The following is a 19,564-nucleotide window of genomic DNA, read 5'->3' on the forward strand; positions in this document are numbered from 1 at the left end:
CAGGCCAGGTACCGGTACCGGTACCGGTACCGCCCCAGCTCTCGACCCAGGGAGCCAAGTCACCCGGCCCGCAGAGCCAGCAACGGGCGGCCCTGGAAACCCGCACCCCGGGGACCCCCCGCACCCCGGGGACCCCCTTGCGGCGCCTCTCGCCGGGGCCTTCGCGGGCGGGCGGGGTCCGGTCCGGTCCGGTCCGGTCCGGCCCGTGGGGGGGCGCCCGCTCCGGCCCCGCCCGCGGCAAAGGCAGGAGCGCGGCCAGCCGGCGCCCCACCCCCCACGTGCGCGCGCGCGCGCTCGCTTTCCCTTTAAGGTCCAGGCCCACCTGCGCGACGTCTTTTTTTGCCCCGACACGAACGACCGCGGCCACCTCCCTTTAAGGCTCGGGGCGGTTGCGCCGGGCCTCCGCTTCATGAATGGAGCCACGTGACCCAAACATCACGTGACGCGTCCGTGAGCGGCGGCGGCGGCGGCTCCCGGAATCTCGGTCCCTCCCAGCGCCCCCCCGGCCCCGGCCCCCCCGGCGGCACCGTGCGGAGGGTGAGGGAGCGAGGGCGGGGCCCCCGCCTTTCCGGGGGGGGGAGCGCAGGGGGCCCCCCGCGCCTTCGTCGGGGCACTTGGCGGGGGGGGGGGGAGAGAGAGCAGGGGGCCCCCCCGCCTTCCCCGGGGCACTTGGCGGGGGGGGGAGAGAGAGCAGGGGGCCCCCCCGCCTTCCCCGGGGCACTTGGCGGGGGGGGGAGAGAGAGCAGGGGGCCCCCCCGCCTTCCCCGGGGCACTTGGCGGGGGGGGGGGAGAGAGAGCAGGGGGCCCCCCCCGCCTTCCCCGGGGCACTTGGCGGGGGGGGGGGAGAGAGAGCAGGGGGCCCCCCCGCCTTCCCCGGGGCACTTGGCGGGGAGGGGGGAGAGAGAGAGAGAGCAGGGGGCCCCCCCGCCTTCCCCGGGGCACTTGGCGGGGGGGGGGGAGAGAGAGAGAGCAGGGGGCCCCCCCGCCTTCCCCGGGGCACTTGGCGGGGGGGGGGGGAGAGAGAGAGAGCAGGGGGCCCCCCCGCCTTCCCCGGGGCACTTGGCGGGGGGGGGGGAGAGAGAGCAGGGGGCCCCCCCGCCTTCCCCCGAGGCATTGTGGGGGGGGGGGAGAGAGAGAGCAGGGCCCCCCCCTTCCCCAGGGCACGGGGAGGGAGAGAGAGAGAGCAGGGGGCCCCCCCGCCTTCCCCGGGGCACTTGGCGGGGGGGGGGAGAGAGTAGGGGGCCCCCCCGCCTTCCCCCGAGGCATTGTGGGGGGGGGAGAGAGAGAGCAGGGCCCCCCCCCTTCCCCAGGGCACGGGGAGGGAGAGAGAGAGCAGGGCCCCCCCCCTTCCCCAGGGCACGGGGAGGGAGAGAGAGAGAGCACGGGAGCCCCCCCTGTCTTCCCCAGGGCACTTGGCGGGGCGAGCGAGCAGGGAGTCTGTCCCCCCCGCCTTCCCCGGGGCAATGGGGGAGGAGATGTGGTGCGTTCTCCCTGCTGTTTGCCCCTTGCGATGTGCAGACGTGTCTGAGGGTGTTAAAGGCGAGAGCTGTTGATTCATCAGGTGTCTGGGGCTGTGGTGGGAAGTGTCTTAGAGCTGCTGTGGGTCACCCTGGAGAGAGTGTTTCCGAGGAGCTGGTGCCTGCACCCCCACTCCCATTAGACCCGCATCTTGTGAATGTTGAACAGAGACACTGCTGACTCATCAGCATGAGCTCACTGGGTAGACGGTGCCAAGGGGTAATGGGGCACTGAGAGGGGAGTGAGGTGGGGGCTCATGGACAGGGGGACAATGTGCTGGTAAGTCTGTGTCTGCAAACTGACGTTTAGGGTGTCGGAGCTTGACATGCTGACTCATCTGCTGAGAAAGTGAGAGGATAGCGCTGTCATGGAGGGCAGCAGGTCCCCCCCTTGTGAGCCTGGCTGCTGTGGGATGGAGCTGCAGGTGCAGGCAGTGGGATGAATGGTGGAGTTAAAATCCTGACTAGAATTTGTGAGCGCACAGCGCTGGGTGACATCCATATGCTGGGTCTGTGCGTTGACCACTCTGGCTGCTGAGGGACAGGATGTAGGGAGGAAACAGAAAAGGTTTGGTGTGGGAGGTGGATGTATGTGGTGGGGTGGGAACAAGGATTCTGAAAACACTTCCTGTTCAGAACTAGCTTCCTGGGGCTGGTCTCAGTGTGAGACCATCAGACTGTCTGCTCTGTATACTTTCCTGACGCATGTTTGAGCTCTGTGCGATCTGTTTTTTGCATGCTTGCATTGTACTTGTAACACCCAGTGCACCTCTCCTGCCTCAGCTAGTGTTACAGTTGATTGATCTGCTAGGGTGATAGTCTTGCAGTACAGTCCCCAGCAGGTCCCCAGAGACACACATGGTCTTTGTAACAATAAACACAACCCTTTCAAGGGCTCAGTTGAGGCTGGCATACCTTAAACATAAACAGAAAGAGGAGAGCAGCGCTACAGATCTATTCAAAGTGCCCAAAGATCAGCTAAACCCAACTGTTGTGAGACACCAAAGAACCCTGAGTAATAGTGAACACCTGTGTGCAACATTACAACAGTTCACCATCTTTCCTCCCATAGCAAAATTTCTGCTCAACCCAAATGCATTGTCGCAAGGCAGGGTGAACCAAAACAAGTGGGGTCAGGCCTAACTCCACTGGTAGATATGATGAAGACCTTTGCCTTTGAGGGAAACCCAGCTCTGTCAAGGGTGCATATGAATTGAACAATAACAGCAGTATTTATGAATTAACTGCTACTGAATGAGTAATTTTAAGAATGTTTTGTGTTTCTCAAGGATGTCTCACCAAAGGATTTACAGCTCTTTGCAGATACTTGCCTACTTCTAGGTTTAAGTGCTGTGCCTATAGGAACACAGGAATTGCCAGACTGGCTCAGACCAGTGGTCCATCTAGTTCAATCTTTGACAGCATCCGGAATCAGCTGCTTTAGAGGAAGGTGCAAGAAACCCTGTAATGAACAATTATGGAATAACCAGCCCATGGGGGTAGTTTCTTCTGTCCCTGACTGCCAGTTAGTGTTTGGCTTAGGCCCTGAAGCAGGAGGGTTTATATGCCTTATACATTTCTAGCCTCGCTAGTGTAAGGTCTGCTGTACGCTAGGAAATTAGGTTGATATAACTACATCGCTCAGGGATGTGACACATCCACCCCTGGAGCAACCCAGTTAAACTCACCTAACCCCTGGTGTAGGCAGTGCTACGTTGCTGGGAGAATTCTCCCATCCGCCTAGCTGCTGCCTCTTGGGGAGGTGGATTAACTTCGCTGACTGAATATCTCCTGCCCGTTTAGATAGCTTCTTCACTGAAGCACGGCTGCAGAGGCGCAGCATTTTAAGCATAGACGAGCCCTAACTGTAGTTGCTCAATCTTTAAAAACACATTGCCATAGAAACACAGTTGACACAATGTCAGCCATTGTGTTAAGTTTCCCTAGCCCACACACAACTTCTTCTAAAGATCCTACCTATCAAATCAAAATGTATAGTAGTGGTAAGGCATTTATTCATAACGTCAGTTAGTACAAAATGTTAATGAATTAAGCTCCCAGCTGGGAGGCAAGCAGGTCAATATTATCCCCATGCTGCAGAAATGGAAACTTAGGCAGGGAGAGACTGATTTCCCCAAAGCCACACAGTAAGTGCAGAGCCAAGAGTAGGATTTGGGTGTCTTGCATCCCAGTCCTGTGTTCAAAACACTAGGTCACGCTCTTCAGTATCCCTGTGAATCCCCATGTTTGTTTGTTTTTTTTTTGAATGCAGTAACCCCTAAAATGTACCAGGCACTTGCCAAGCACAACAGAAGATCTGTTTCCTGACCTGAAGTGTTCCCATTCCGAGAGCGATCTACAGATGGGTGTAGGGGGAAGGAAGGATCCAGACAAGCATGTTCTGTGGGGTTTTTTGGTTGGTTTGCTTTATTACCTGTATGGCCTCTGCATCAAGTTGTTCTGCATGCTGGGAATTATTGTAATGTCAGTCTTTGCAGCACATCTGCTCCCTCTTACCTGGGTGATCAGCAGAGGTACACGCTTCTATCTGGTCTCCCAGCTCCTCTGGATGGAATAGATGTATATGAAGAGCAGCAAGTACAAGTCCCTTTGGATATGAAGATGTACACTGCAGGAGAAGACTCTGCTAGAGCCAATTCACCTGCTGTGTTCCACAGTCTGTTGTTCAGTAACCTCACTGACGGTGATCCAAGGCTCTCTGAGCTGAGGGGTGGTGGTTGCTATTTTGTATGAGGTGACAGGTGAGGGCTGACAGAAGACTTTCTTCGGCCATCTGTGTTGTCAGTCACCCCAGAGGCAGGACTATTTCTTTCATCTTTGGTCTCCCCATGAAGGAAAAAGGTAGAGAAAAGCACAAGCCAAGAAGCTGTATCCCTCCTACCTTAGACCTGAGCGTTTGCTTGTCTCTGTACCCCAGAGACCTGACTTGGGTGTGTGCAGGGCTGCTCTGTTCTGTTTTGTCTAGACAATGTCACTTGGAATGAAAGCTTCAGAGTTGGGGCAGCTGTTGGACATTGTACCATTGGTGGAGAGGGAGTTTTTGGTCTGCGTTACTGTTAAAATATTTTCTTAGGGAAAAGGGGTTTAGAGGTGCAGAGGCTCATTGCATCCTCTAGAAGGGACTGAAAATTCCACTCTGTGGGCTCTCCTGAGCCCAACCAGTAACCGGGTTTGAAGGAGAAGTGTGAGGTGAGTTGCTGCTTATTGAAAGACATGCTGCTGGTTGATGCTTAATCTGCCCCCTGCCCAGAGCTGACAAGCTTTGGAAGGGTTCAGAAAGTTTGAGCTACATGCAGTGGGGAGCAGCAGATGCCACTGGAACCTTTCCCTCCCAGGTTACGGGGCGGGCTGCAGGTCCTGCTCAACAGTAGAATTATTCTCCCTTCTTGCATCCTGGCATTTCCTGTGTCTGGAAAGCAGGATTCTCAGGTGACAGCTTATTGCATGAAGGTTTGCTGCTCAGAGCTGGGAAGGCCTCTGCTTTACAGCATCTTAGGCCACTTCCCATCTCCTGTGTAAGTGATACACCTTGCCCAGCAGGGCTCTGCATTTAGAAAGGGGTTAATATGCTGAGGGAAGGAGTATCTGAGAATCGGCTATTCCCATTCTCTGTCTGAATTCAGCTAAATTGTGCACAGGTATTTTAGCTGCACTGTAAAGATGTTCTGGGCACTAGTTTGACTTGGGGCCCATCTGCTGCAGTGTGTATCTGTGGGTGATCTGAAGAGATGAGTTGCAGAGGAGGTACTGTCTCCACTTCAACACGTACAGTCAGCAAGAATATTCAAGCGGTGTCTTTGCTGCCGGTGTAAGCACCATTGTTTGGCCTGCCATCCCCCCTGCAAAACCCCTTACAGTGCAGTTCCTTCCTCTGGCTGCTACATCCCTTGAGGATGGGCCTCCCTTAGTGGAGCGGTCTCCAGGCTGGCTGGGCTGCTGGAAGGAGTGACGTCAGCATGTTTACACTAGTTTGATGGCACAGTTCTGTGAATCGGGAATGTTGAGAATGGGGCCTGTGTTGAATCATGCGTTTTGCTGTCAGCTCTGTTGTGCCTTTTTTCAGCTGAGGAGAGAATTGGCTGTGCTTGTGCTGAGTTCAGGCCTTTTGAATTCTGGTGAAATGTGTTGAGGCTGCATTTTTCCCCTTGGAGCCGTTGTACTTGGCACTTTTCAGTGTGATCTTTCTTCATGAAGCCATTGAAAAGCTGAGAAATCAGCAGTCTGGGGAGTTAGACCAAGTTTGTCTCTGCCTTGATGACCGTTCTGAGTGTCCTCTGTGTAGGCTTCTGAATAGCCCTGCCTTTGGCCTTCCTGTCAGGGCTGGAAAGTGACCAGCAAGCCTTTCCCTGGTCCTCCCCTCAGTGATGGAGACTCAGGCACTGATACCTTCTGAGTGATGCTTCTCCACCTTTGATCTCTTCTTGAGAGGGGGTGCTGAATCATCAGATACTTTCAATGGAATCTTACTACAGCTGCAGAGGTGCTGGGAGGTTAGGCTTGGATAGAGAACAAGGCCTGACAAATTGGATTCCTTCTGTTCAACCCTTTTAACCCTAAGATACAAGGAAGAGCTTAAAGAAAAGGAGTACTAGTGGCACCTTAGACTAACCAATTTATTTGAGCATAAGCTTTCGTGAGCTACAGCTCACTTCATTGGATGCATGAAGTGAGCTGTAGCTCACGAAAGCTCATGCTCAAATAAATTGGTTAGTCTCTAAGGTGCCACAAGTACTCCTTTTCTTTTTGCGAATACAGACTAACACGGCTGCTACTCTGAAAGGAAGAGTTTAGTTGTCATCAGGTTCTCCCACTCCTTTTCTCCTTTCCAATCTGTTGATCTTTCTCCTACCCCCATCCCATCCCAGCTGTCTGACCACCTGCAGTGGTTTGGAAGCACCCAGCCATTGTCTCTCCACCACTGGTTCCTTTCAGCTCCCACCTGTCCCTGACTCTTCTCAGATCTCTCCTTGTTCCCAGAGTGACTCTCAGATCTGGAAGCAGTTTGCATGGGCTGTATGATTTTAGGAGCTTGAGGAGTGGGGAGGATTATAGCACCTATTCCTGACAGCCGAGTGCATTCAAACAGCCAGTTTGCAGGAATTCAGTGTTTTAGCAGTAAAGGGGCATGTGTACATACTGCACAGTGCAGGGGGTGAAGGGTAGGGTGAGGCAGTGTTCTCTGAGCAGCTCCTGTGACATGCTTAATGGAGATCTGGATTTCTCATGCTGAGGGATTTTGCTGAGCAGCTTAGGCCCTTAAATTTTGAGTGAATCTGCCTCTGCCCCCTCCCCCATATCAATACTTTGCTTGGGACTATTTTCTGGATATGAAGTGTTTATATAGTCTAAAATATCAGTGCCAAGACTAAATTTGTAGGATCTACAAATGTGAAAGTCCTGATCGGTCGGTCCGTCTCTTCCCCCCCCCCCCCCTTCTGCAGCTTCTGCCAGTAGGAGCCCTTTTTCCATGAATGAGGAAGTAATCATGATCTGTGTGTATAAAAACATCCTCACTGTATTTTCCACTTTATGCATCCGATGAAGTGAGCTGTAGCTCACGAAAGCTTATGCTCAAATAAATTGGTTAGTCTCTAAGGTGCCACAAGTACTCCTTTTCTTTTTGCGAATACAGACTAACACGGCTGTTACTCTGAAGTAAACAGACTATTTCAACTCCATTGTAGTGGGGTTGGGGGGAGGATTCATTGTTTCTCCTGAAAGTGAGAGGGAGTGAAATGACCCAATGAAGAGGGGAGAATACATTTTACAAAACAATTGCTGGTGTCCCGTGAAACTGTCCTGCTCATGGCCTGTGCGAGCCTGCTCTTTGTGCAGCAACTTCCTGTGATATGCCACTTGGAAGTATAATGGAATAATACTTCCTGTGGAGGCTGGATGACAGAAATGACCTTTCATAGCAGCATTATCTGAGCATAGTTAGCATCTCCTGCGAGGCTAAGGCTATGTCCTCTAGGCATAAATTACTTACCTCCCAGTAGCCTCTGGCACTTTAGAAGCATTTGAATCCTGCCTGTTTGTTGGGAATCTTGGAAAATGCTGAAGCCTTTCTTCTCTGGTGGATGGTGGTAGATGCATTGCATGATGCCTGAGCACGATAACTTGGCATTTACTGACTTTTGTGTCTGATTCTCAGCATTGTGTCAATGTTTCTTGCATGTAATGAACAAGATACAAGCTGCAAATATGATTAGTTTTATTGTGGCAGCATTAACTGTGCTTGCGACTGGATAGCACACAAATATAGAAGTGTTCTCAGTCTGGATTTGGATGGGAGTGCTCATCCCAGTCTTGGCAGTGGCAGCTCTCTAGGGTGGCTCATGTTCCCTTCTTGTTTGGGGCACAGCTGTGGTTGTGTCAAGTGGGATTTCAGGAGGCTTCCCAGTAGCAAAACCTAGACAGGGCGGTGGTTTATTACTGTCTTTCTAGAACTGCAGACCTAGAGGAGGAAGGACCTAGGAGCATGAGTCTCCATTACAGCTGTCAGTATATGTGTGTCTGAATCCCAGATGGCTGCTGTGTGAAGGGAAGAGCTCAAATCTTCCCACTGGTGATAGCAAAGGGATCCACTCTCTTCTTTCTGTGGCCTCTTCATGTTTAATTTATCACCCTTGGTCTTTGAACTCACTTCCCTGAATCAGGAGGGGAAAGTGGGGCAGGGATAGTCAATTCTTTTTTGTCAAGGTCCAAACTTCTTGGTCAAGGTCCAGACTCCATAGAAAATAATAATAATAATAAAAAAACCCCAACAAAACCCAACCCTGATGATGATGATGATAAAATTTCAGAGTCTATTGAAAAGCATCTAGCGGTTCGGATTTGGCCCACAGTCTGCCTATTGACTACCCCTGGCAGTGGGCCTTCGGCCTGGCATTTTAACAGGAGGAGGATGAGCTTGTCAGGTGGAAAGTGCCCAGCCCCTGCATAGAGGTTGAGGAAATGCTTAGGCACGAAGTGGGGCTTGTGTGGTGGTTGGCAGGGCAAATACTTTTCCAGTGCTGCAGGTTCCCTCTACCCTCTCTCACTTTTGAGTGTACCACAGAGCGTTGCTAAGTAGACCTGCACCCCTGGACTGTGGGGTGAGAGGGACAGTGCAGGTCGGGGGTGGGAGCTAGGAGTGGTGACTATCTACTTCCTGGGGCAGCCCAGCAGGGGATTCTAGCAGAGCCAGTGGCTTTCCCCCTGCGCAGCTGCTTCTGGAATCACCATTCCTTGGACTTCACTGGTTTGGGTCCTCTGGACTCTCTGGCCCTCAGTGAGAATTTTGACCCCAGCCTGAAAGGGTCACAGGTAAGGGAGGCTGTTTTCAGGCCCCCTATGGAGGGAGGACACTTAAATGACTCCAGCTGGTTGGTTGTGCTTGGGGGTTCTGAGGAAGGGGGTGTCTGAGAGAGGCTCAGAGGTTGCCAATGTGCTGAGTCAGCATGACAGGCTTGGAACAACCATGCTCTGGACCCAGCCTGCTGCCTGCCAGGCTATTTTTAAATATGTGGCTTCCTTGTACTCTGACTCCTCCCAGTGTTTCTAATCTCCCCCCACCCCCTTTCCCTCCCCAGCCACTGCCAGCACTTGGCTTAAGTCTTCACAGGCGCTCGGGTGAGGAAGGAGAGAGATGAGCAGCAGCAGCTTCTGCTGAGGGGCAGGATCAGTTGCTTGTGAGTCGGTCTGGTTCAGACTGGGAGACAGGTGCTTGCTAAGCATAGCATGTGGGAGAGACTGGCACTGGCAGCAGGCTTGGCCCCAACCTCCCCTGTTGGAGCCCCTGGGTGCTGTTCAGGGTTAGGTTGCCCCTGGGGAGTTGATCCCATGGGCCAACCTCTGATCTTCCCCTCCTTTGTTTCAGATCCTGACTGACAAGGCTCTCGTGTTATGACGACCCCCAACAAAGGAAACAAAGCCTTAAAGGTAAAGGGGGGGGGCCTGGGAGCATGGGTGACCAGCAGCTGGCACTCTGTGGGGGATCGCAATAATGCATGTGTTCCTCTTTCCACAGGTGAAGCGGGAGCCGGGCGAGAATGGGACCAGCTTGACAGATGAGGAGCTGGTGACCATGTCTGTGCGTGAGCTGAACCAGCATCTACGGGGCCTGTCCAAGGAGGAGATCATCCAGCTGAAGCAGCGTCGGCGCACGCTGAAGAACCGAGGCTACGCGGCTAGCTGTCGTGTCAAGCGTGTCACCCAGAAGGAGGAACTGGAGAAGCAGAAGGCAGAGCTGCAGCAAGAGGTGGAGAAGCTGGCCTCTGAGAATGCTAGCATGAAAATGGAACTCGATGCCCTCCGCTCCAAGTATGAGGCGCTCCAGAACTTCGCCAGAACCGTGGCCCGGAGCCCTGTGGCCCCAGCGCGGGGCCCTATCACCTCCACCATGGGGCCCCTCATCCCTGGCAAAGTTGCCACCACCAGTGTCATCACGATAGTGAAATCCAAAACGGACGCCCGGTCTTAGTAAAGCAATGCTGCCTGGGCTTCTCTGTGCAGGGCAGTTAGGCGCAAAGCTAACCTGGAATCCCCAAAGCACAAACCCCTTTCCTGTTGGGTCAGGACTCCCTCCTCTCTGCTCGGGACTGGCCTGCTGATCGCTCCAGTTTTGTGTTTTGTTTTGTTCAGATTGATATGTCCAGTGGTGACACCCCCCCATCCTGTGCAAACAGAGCCTCCCACCTTTGGGTCTACAGCCCTCTGGGGCATCCTTGGGATAGAGACTGTGAAAGACCTTGGTGTTCTAGCCAAAGAAATTCTGCACAGCATGAAGGAAGGTGTGTGCTTGAGGCCCACGACACTCCTCAGTGGGTAGGGGATGGGAGGGCAGAGGAGGCTCTGTGGCAGGGAGTTGGGATTTCTGGTTTCAGTCACTTCCGAAGGATTTATTCCATTATACTTCCAAGTGGCATATCTCGGTGTCTGTTTGCCAGGTGCCCAAATCTGCTGCTTCTGTCTTGCTTGGTATCAGTGATTGCCGTGGGGGGTAGTTTGTGTAACTGAGTTTAACTTCTAGACATGCCGCCTGTGTCCCAAAGGCAGGTTTCCTTGTGACTTTCACTGCACCAGCCACACACATGCGGTAATGGAAGAGAGGAAATTGCAGTTCCCTGGTGTGTCTGCTCTGGAGATGGAGGGTGGGGGACGATGGGGACATTGTGGGGGGCCAGCAATGAGGGGAGGAGGAGATACCATAGTGACTGAAGGCCAGTTTTGTGCCTAACGTGTTGCACTGAACAAGACCAAAATCACTAGTTTTTCCCATCTATTGAGGGTATCAAGTGTGTCTAGTGTGATGGTTTACACAACCAGTTTGTGGTTAAATAGTCCTTTTATTTAAAGAGAGAAACATTCATTTTAAGAGTTATTAAATTATCTAAGTTTAAAATCAGACGGAAGAGAGCATATTTATAGTCGGCTTTTTTTACCTGAGCAGGCAGGAATATTTGACCATATAAATGGAGAAATATTCTCAGTCTCTGCTAGCTGAAAAGTAAATAAAGAAAAATAATTTTAAAGTTTCTCATGAACCTCCTGCAAACTCTCTGTGGCTCTGAGGTTAGTTTTTATAAAGAGTTATCAGACTTTATTTATAAAATTTAGAAAAAGACAAAAAAGAGGCAAGTCCTGTTTGATATCTTTTGCAATTGTACCAAAAGTGACTTATTCTTGAACTCGCTGGCTTCCTTCGTGTTCCCACTGTGTTGCGCTGTCCGTGCTCTCTGAGCTCTTGTGTGGCGCTGTGATGTGATGGTGCCAATAGCTGCCTTTGCTGTCTGGATGTCCTGTCTTCATGCTGCCTTTGCTTTTCCAGGGATTGACATGGGGCACTGTCCTAGGCCTGCAGCAGGTCCTTGGCTCCCCAATCAGTTGGGCCAAGATCCATCCTGACCTTTCTAAACGGAAGTCAGAACAACTTGATGGGTGTGAACAGATGGTGCCATCTCTCCAGGAGCCTCTCCTTCTGCACCGTTCTTTTGTATAGCCGAACAGCCTGTTTCCCTAGCTGGCAGCCACCCTCTGCAGAGGTACAGCTGCTCCTGGGGGCTGTTGCTAACCAGGTTGTTCTTGGTAGCTGTTACCTGAACATGGCAGACTGTTGTAAGACTGTGTTCCCCCTACTCTTCAAGCAGGAAAGATGGCAGGGAAAGTGAAGCAATGGAGACTGATCCAAGAGGTCATGTTTAGGAGGAGACTAATGGGAAATAGCTCTGGGCTTTGGTTTCCTTTTAGATCCTGCGGTAAGAACTTTTAAGTGCTCATTAGATGCTGGCCATGAGCCTCATTGTGCATTTGAGCAGGGCAGGAAGTTGCATCAGTCCTGGTGATGGACTCCCTTGCTGTTGAAAGAAAAGGAGGACTTGTGGCACCTTGAAGACTAACTAGTCTCTAAGGTGCCACAAGTCCTCCTTTTCCTTTTGCGGATACAGACTAACACGGCTGCTACTCTTGCTTGCTGTTGAGTGTCTGCATAGTACTGAAAGGGAAGCCAGGACATAGTTGCTTTCTTTCCTCTCCATCCAACCTCCCCAGCTTCCTGGTGCAGCTTCTTCTAGGTGTGATGTGTATGCAAGGCTATGCGATGGAGCTAAGATGCTATCTGAGGTCTCGATCCCTTGCCACAAACTGTTCCCCTGGCAGCTACAGCTCATTGCTGTTACCCCGAGGTGGCAGGACAGTGGGAGGAGACCAGCCTGACAGGGACACTGAGCTCCATGTGGTGGTCTCTGGGTTGCTGGATTCAGGCTGAGCGTAGGGGACAGAGTATGCTGGTGCTGGGCTAGGCAGCTTAGGAGCCTGTTCATATTGCTGACCTCCTCTGGCTGGGCAAATTTCATGCCCACCCCACTCATGGGCAGAGATTTTTGCTTTTTACTTAAAGCAGGTAGGCCTGCCAAAAGCCAAGCATTCAGTAAGAAGAGGGAGGGCCAAGGACAGGTTGGAGTCTGAGCACTCAGGGCAGAGCAGTAGTCCACTATGGAGGATTTTCCATGAAGTCCCACCCTTACTCCAGAGCTTGAGTGGTTTTTCTGCTATGCTTTGATCTGGGATCCAGGAGGAAGCCGTTGGGGTCGAACTTCCCAGTGAGTTGCATTGTACAGAGGAGAGGATTGGGATGTCTCCCACCTTCCCCATGTTCCCCCTGCCAAGCCATGGGGCTTTCTCTAGTCTCCATTATGAAAAATAGGTGTCTTCAATCTCTGGTCTCAGTCCCCAGGAACCTGCTGAGACTGTAACTCTTGAGAAGGGCTAGTGACCTTGGAGTGTGCAGTGCAGCTCCTTGGGATTTAACTCCCCAGTTTTCTGGGTGGTGTTCAACTGCAGAACCCTGAAATGAGCCCAGAATACCAAGTCCTAACTCCCCCGAGAACCAGCTTGAAATTGGGTACCCCACATGAAGCTGAGTGCAGAAGGCAGTTCTGAGCCAGCCTGGCATGTCTGTCCTGCCTGGAATGCAGGGGACACTGTTGCCAGGGGTATATAGCGAGCTGGATGCTGTGCTCTAGCTCCGAGAGGGTTTGGTTTGAGGAGACCCCATCAGTTTCTGTGCAACAGAAGGAGCAGGTGGTCAGAGAGAACCCCGTTAGTGGCTACCAATCCCTTTCCCTCCTACTTCAACCCTCATCTAACGGCCTGGAACTTCCCTCCCTGACTGACATCTCATCCATCATCCGTCTTCAGAGGAGTCCTGGTAAATGTGTTTACTGGGAGAGGATGCTGTAGGGCTGGGTGCCGTGAGGGCTGGAGGATGGAGAGCGGGCGGCAGACACTGACTCAGACAGAATCTTTTCCTCTTGACATTCTCTTATTGTGCTTGTTAGGCTGTTATCCCAAACAGCTCTCTGATTGGCTGGGCATATTCAGTGACATCACATCTCTACATAGAAGATTTAGGCGCAAAGGCAGCGAAGCTGTAGTTGTGTGATGTGGAGTAATGAACTCGGTGCTGGGAGCCAGGACTTCTGGGTTCCCCTCTTGGCTCAGCCACTGCTCCGTGTGTGACCGTATGCAAGTTGCTTCCCTTCTCTGTGCTTGGTGCTGTGCCCCGCGCCCGTGACCGGCGTGTTGGAGGGGCTCTGGGCAGCTCCCTGCGGGCTGTGCTGTGCCCCGCGCCCGTGACCGGCGTGTTGGAGGGGCTCTGGGCAGCTCCCTGCGGGCTGTGCTGTGCCCCGCGTCAGTGACCGGCGTGTTGGAGGGGCTCTGGGCAGCTCCCTGCGGGCTGTGCTGTGCCCCGCGTCCGTGACCGGCGTGTTGGAGGGGCTCTGGGCAGCTCCCTGCGGGCTGTGCTGTGCCCCGCGCCCGTGACCGGCGTGTTGGAGGGGCTCTGGGCAGCTCCCTGCGGGCTGTGCTGTGCCCCGCGCCCGTGACCGGCGTGTTGGAGGGGCTCTGGGCAGCTCCCTGCGGGCTGTGCTGTGCCCCGCGCCCGTGACCGGCGTGTTGGAGGGGCTCTGGGCAGCTCCCTGCGGGCTGTGCTGTGCCCCGCGCCCGTGACCGGCGTGTTGGAGGGGCTCTGGGCAGCTCCCTGCGGGCTGTGCTGTGCCCCGCGCCCGTGACCGGCGTGTTGGAGGGGCTCTGGGCAGCTCCCTGCGGGCTGTGCTGTGCCCCGCGCCCGTGACCGGCGTGTTGGAGGGGCTCTGGGCAGCTCCCTGCGGGCTGTGCTGTGCCCCGCGCCCGTGACCGGCGTGTTGGAGGGGCTCTGGGCAGCTCCCTGCGGGCTGTGCTGTGCCCCGCGCCCGTGACCGGCGTGTTGGAGGGGCTCTGGGCAGCTCCCTGCGGGCTGTGCTGTGCCCCGCGCCCGTGACCGGCGTGTTGGAGGGGCTCTGGGCAGCTCCCTGCGGGCTGTGCTGTGCCCCGCGCCCGTGACCGGCGTGTTGGAGGGGCTCTGGGCAGCTCCCTGCGGGCTGTGCTGTGCCCCGCGCCCGTGACCGGCGTGTTGGAGGGGCTCTGGGCAGCTCCCTGCGGGCTGTGCTGTGCCCCGCGTCCGTGACCGGCGTGTTGGAGGGGCTCTGGGCAGCTCCCTGCGGGCTGTGCTGTGCCCCGCGCCCGTGACCGGCGTGTTGGAGGGGCTCTGGGCAGCTCCCTGCGGGCTGTGCTGTGCCCCGCGCCCGTGACCGGCGTGTTGGAGGGGCTCTGGGCAGCTCCCTGCGGGCTGTGCTGTGCCCCGCGTCAGTGACCGGCGTGTTGGAGGGGCTCTGGGCAGCTCCCTGCGGGCTGTGCTGTGCCCCGCGCCCGTGACCGGCGTGTTGGAGGGGCTCTGGGCAGCTCCCTGCGGGCTGTGCTGTGCCCCGCGTCCGTGGTTTTGGTTCTTTGGTTTTGGTGAAGTATCAAATCTGAATACCTTCTTGCCCCTGTGTTCAGGGAATCCCCTGTTTATACTGAAGGGGGCACTCCCCCACCCACCCCAGCACCAGTCAGCTTCTTGTGTTTATGGATTGTCCCAGTGTGAGTCAGGCCCCCCAACCCTTCACTTGATTTCTCTCTCATATCTAAGTGTTTCAGAGTGTGACAGTTCTTGTTTTCAAGGTGCTTGTTCATTTGGTTTCCTGCTGTGAAGGGTGTTGTGTTTTCTTTCTCCGGTATCTTTTTGACGCAGCGGGTGGGGTTTTTGCTCCTGGCCTGGCTGCAAAGCAAACCCGTGAAGTGTATCCACCCTCGCACGGCTGGGTGTAGGCGTGGCTGTCCCACCCAGGGTGTGCACAGGGACTTGTGTATGTTGTGGTGAATTGTGTAAAGTGATCTCTTGGCTTAGGCAACATGATGGATATTTCTCTTTAGGGAGAGGAAGAGGCAGACTGCAGTGTGCAGGCAAGAGCTAGGACTGCTCTGTGAGGGTTCATGCAGGTGGGGAGGGGCATGCAGAGCACTCTTCCCTTGGGTTGGCTGGTGTGTGTGCGTGAGATCCTGGATGGTTACCACCATCCCTTTGTCTCTGCTATGAAATACATGGGGGGTGGATTTGTGAAGAGCTGGGGGTGGCATATTTTTTCCAACCTTTTGTGAGCAGAGCCCCTCTTGCCCTCTCCCCCCACCACACCCCCAGTGGTCAGAGGGTAATGGCTAGCTGGGGGCTGTGTCCTGTCCCTTCACAAGCCCACAGGGAGGACATCGCTGGGAGGGGACTGATCCTTTTGCTTACAGACGCCTTCCTGAATGAAGCTCTGTACTTCAAGCTGTGGTTTTTCTGGCAGGAACAAACACTAACGCGCTCACCTCAGAGGAAGGTTCCCTTCCTGCCAGGGTATGCTGCTGCCTCCCACCATAGTAAAGGGAAGGGTGGGGACCTGTGGGTACACTGTGACTCCCCTCCCCACTCAGATATGAGGAGGTCGTGCTGGGCCCCTTTCAGCTGCAGGGCTGGTAGGTGTTAAGGGGCAGCCTGGCTGGGGCAGTATTCTCTTCTTAGTCGGTGGCGTTGCTCCCTGTGGGAGTAAGGAGCAGTCAGGTTGGCTGCCTGGGGTGCATGAGTGAGCTTTGGATGCTTGTGTATGATACCTCTGGCTACAGCCTGTGTGAATGATTCTGCAGCCCCAGTTCCTTCCTGAGGCAGCCACGTGAACCACTCCCCAGTGGAGGGCAGTATTGTGCTGCCATGAATTCACAGAGTACAATGGTGGGGCAGCGGGAGTGGAGTCCCTGCCCAATTCCAAGGGGAGAAGGAACTATCAAACTGCTGAGCCCTGCCTGAAGTGTGACCTCACTGCAGTCTGCCGGAGTTTATTACACCCTTGGCCAAACTGGAATGTTGTTGGAGAAATAACATCCTGAGCACGAAGTGACAGGACAAGGGCGCCTTGGCCACTGCCCAGGCTATGGTGCCCTGCAGTGTCAATATTGGCTTGTGTCAAACATGAGGACCGGGCCTGCAAGGCTCAGTTCTGAATCATGTATTTGCTTCTTTTCAGTTTTAAAAGGACTCTAAAATGGTTAAAAAAAAAAAAAATTTTATTAAACAGAATCTAATTTGTAAATATAAAAAATGACTAGAAATGGGGGCGAGATCTCTGACAGGGGTGTAATAAAATGTTCAGTGCAAGGCTTTTCTATAACCAAGCCAAGCCCAGCTAATCATCAGTATTTATTACTAAATTATTGTCCTTTTTCAACCTGTAGATCAGTATCTGTTGATAACTGTCGGGGATTTGCTGTTGCGGCCCCGTTGGAGGTGTTGTTAATTTATTTCTGTATATAGTGTATGTTTGTTGATATGAGGCTTTCTTTATTTTGTATATGACCAATAAACTTCTTTTAAAGAGACCCGTTCCAGAGCACCTTCCCTGGGGATTTGGTGGGCCGCCTTGCGGTAAGGTTTGTTTCAGGCTCTTCTGCTGCTCCATTGTGGGGGGCTCTTCTGAACTGAGAAATTGTTCTGTTTTGCAGACACTGATTTTTGTCCCAGGCCTGGCTTATGCGGCGCTTTTTTACCAGTTTCACTGTTTGGTTAGGTGGTGACTTCTTTACAGGAGATTAAATTGTACAGTCCCTTCCTGGGGATGCCATTCTTGGTATAAGGTCCCTTATCTGAGCCTGGGAACTTAAATTCATAGTTCTGCTGAACACTGAAGAACATGGACTTAATGGAGACACTGGTTTGATGACTCGCTACATCAATTTGTAACACACCCTACTGCCTGATAACCCTTAGTTGTCCACTTAAAATTAAGAGGTCTCCTACAGCATGTGTGAAGTACTTGTGCTTAATTTCTCCCATGTTGTATTTAGCTTGGACACTCTGTTAACCTTCTCCAGACCTGAAGAAGAGCTCTGTGAACTTGACAGCTTGTCCTTTCCACCAACATCACGCCCAATCATCAACCAGTAAGGGCTTGGCTACACTTGTGAGTTACAGCGCAATAAAGGAGCCCCGGGCGCACTAGCTCACTACCCATCCACCCTGGCAAGGCACGTAGAACGCTCTGACTCCGTGGCTACAGCGCTGCTGGTGATCCACCTCGGGGAATGGAATAATATTTGCTTCGCCCCTGCTGGAGCACCACAGCGCCAGTGTGAATGAGGTGTTGCATTACTGTGCTCTGATTGACCTCTGGAAACATCCCATAATCCCCTTAAGTCAAGTGGCCACTCTTGTCATTGTTTTGAACTTGCTGTAGGAATGCCGAATGCCCTTTCAAAGCTCCTTTTCAGACAGCTGGTTGTTTATCTGCTCCGGGACACAGGAACCATTACTGAGGAATGCTGCTTGCTTTGAGTAGGGGGAGGCTCCTGCTGTCTGAACTTACAAGACAGCATGCTGACACACTCTCAGCCCCCCAAAAACCCACTCTCTCTCCCTCCACATACACACAACACACTCCCTGTCACACTCCACCGCACCCCCCCCCTGCATTTGAAAAGCACGTTGCAGCCACTTGCATGCTGGGATAGCTATCACAATGCACTGCTCTTTGTGGTGTTGCAAGAGCTGCTAATGTGGCCACACCAGTACGCTTCCAGCTGCAGCGTTTTCCCTGCTGCAGTCTCCGAAGGCTGGTTTAACTCCCAGCACTCTACAACTGCAAGTGTAGCCATGCCCTAAGATGTTACCTTACAGACCTCATCTCTCCCTTATAGAGGTATTGTTTGTTTCTGCCCACTTATGGGAATAAGCTATGCTGGTATAACTGTGTCCACACAGAGGGTTGTACAGCTTTAACTGAGTTTCAAACCAATATAGTTAAAGCAATACAAAAGCTGCATGTAGACAAGACCCCAATTTGTTGAACAGATGACACAATAGATTCCAGGTGTGTCCCCTGTCATTCTGGGTCTCAGCAGAAAGGTGCAGTTCTTTGGACTAGAGTGCAAGGGGCACTCACACCTTACTTCATGGACACTGTTAGGTGATGGAATAGCTTCTTTATGGAGGAGATGCTGCCCCAGACTAGAACTGAAGTTTGGGGTAGGAGGGAGAACCCAGCCATGTCTTTCCCCAGGTGGAGACATTCTTTAAAGGGTTTCACAAGCACTGAGTAGAGGGATCCATTGACCTGATGCTGAGAAATGGCCCCATGGAAAATCTCATAAACCAGTCTTGGCTGATATCCCCTCTCTCAGCAGGAGGAAGAGGAGAGAATATAGTTAGAGGTTGGCAGTGGGGCAGCAAAGGGAGAGAAAAACCTAGAGCACAGGCTCCAAGGTGCAAAGAATCGGCGCCCAGAGGTTCACAGTATCCCCTTGTACACTTCTCATTTTGAACACTGGAGCGTCCCAGGGATGTGATACCTGTGGGGGTTGGGATGGTGGTAGACACACATTAGTGTGGCGAGGGCAAGCTGGCCAAAGACACCAAGGAAAACTCTACCCAACTTAGAAAGAGCCCATGGAGTCATAAGCCTCTCCACAGAGAAGGCAGGCTTCGGCTCTAAGGCCTCTTCTAAGCTGCAACTACACCATGATGTGCCTGCAACTCATTGTGTTGCCTTTGGCAGGGTAAGAACATAAGGAGAGCGTAAGAATGGCCATACTGGATCAGACCAATGGTCCCTAGCCAAGTATCTTCACTTCTGACAGTGGTTTGTACCAGATGCTTCAGAGAGAATGAACAGAAGAGGGCAATTTATTGAGTGATCCATCCACTATAGTACAGTCCCAGCTTCTGGCAGTCAGAGCGTGGGGTTGGATCCCTGCCCATCCTGGCTAATAGTCATTGATGGACCTATTCTCCGTGAACTTATCTAATTCTTTTTTGAACCCTGTTATACTTTTGGCCTTCTCAACATCCCCTGGTAACGAGTTCCACAGGTTGATCTGCTGTCTATTAATGTCATTGGGTGACCCTGGTTCTTGTGTTAAATGAAGGGGTAAATAACACTTACTTTCTCCACACTATTCATGAACCATGTGTGTGTATATATATATACACACAGAGAGAGAGACCGCTATCATATTCCAACTGTAGTCCTCTCTTTTCCAAGCTGAACAGTACCAGGTTTTTAATCTCCTCACATGGAAACCATTCCATACCTCTAACTTTTTTTTGCTATTCTCTCTACTTTTTCCAATTCTAATGTATCTTTTTTTGAGGTGGGGTG

At 53.0% G+C, this 19,564-nt stretch overlaps 1 protein-coding gene across 3 annotated transcripts; it reads left to right on the forward strand.

The window, feature by feature from the left end:
• The first annotated feature begins 423 nt into the window (after positions 1-423).
• On the forward strand, positions 424-16,790 carry MAFG (MAF bZIP transcription factor G). Of its 3 annotated transcripts, none has more exons than XM_073310483.2 (3): positions 424-537; positions 9,400-9,461; positions 9,550-16,790. In XM_073310483.2, the coding sequence occupies exons 2-3, from the start codon at positions 9,426-9,428 to the stop codon at positions 10,000-10,002; spliced, it is 489 nt and encodes a 162-aa protein (XP_073166584.1). In that variant the 5' UTR covers positions 424-537; positions 9,400-9,425; the 3' UTR covers positions 10,003-16,790. The 3 variants fall into 3 exon arrangements, with proteins under 3 accessions (XP_073166584.1, XP_073166586.1, XP_073166585.1); XM_073310485.2 differs by lacking the exon at positions 424-537 and adding an exon at positions 1,054-3,933; XM_073310484.2 differs by lacking the exon at positions 424-537 and adding an exon at positions 7,420-9,211.
• Positions 16,791-19,564: the final 2,774 nt, after the last annotated feature.

The sequence above is a fragment of the Lepidochelys kempii genome, chromosome 14 (genome assembly GCF_965140285.1).
Source record: "Lepidochelys kempii isolate rLepKem1 chromosome 14, rLepKem1.hap1, whole genome shotgun sequence".
NCBI classification, from domain to species: domain Eukaryota; kingdom Metazoa; phylum Chordata; order Testudines; family Cheloniidae; genus Lepidochelys; species Lepidochelys kempii.

Excerpts from the sequence above, each read along its gene's own strand:
- MAFG (XM_073310483.2), top strand. The coding sequence starts at position 9,426 with ATGACGACCCCCAACAAAGGAAACAAAGCCTTAAAG. Across the intron at positions 9,462-9,549 it reads AAGGAAACAAAGCCTTAAAG|GTGAAGCGGGAGCCGGGCGA; the intron begins GTAAAGGGGGGG and ends CTCTTTCCACAG.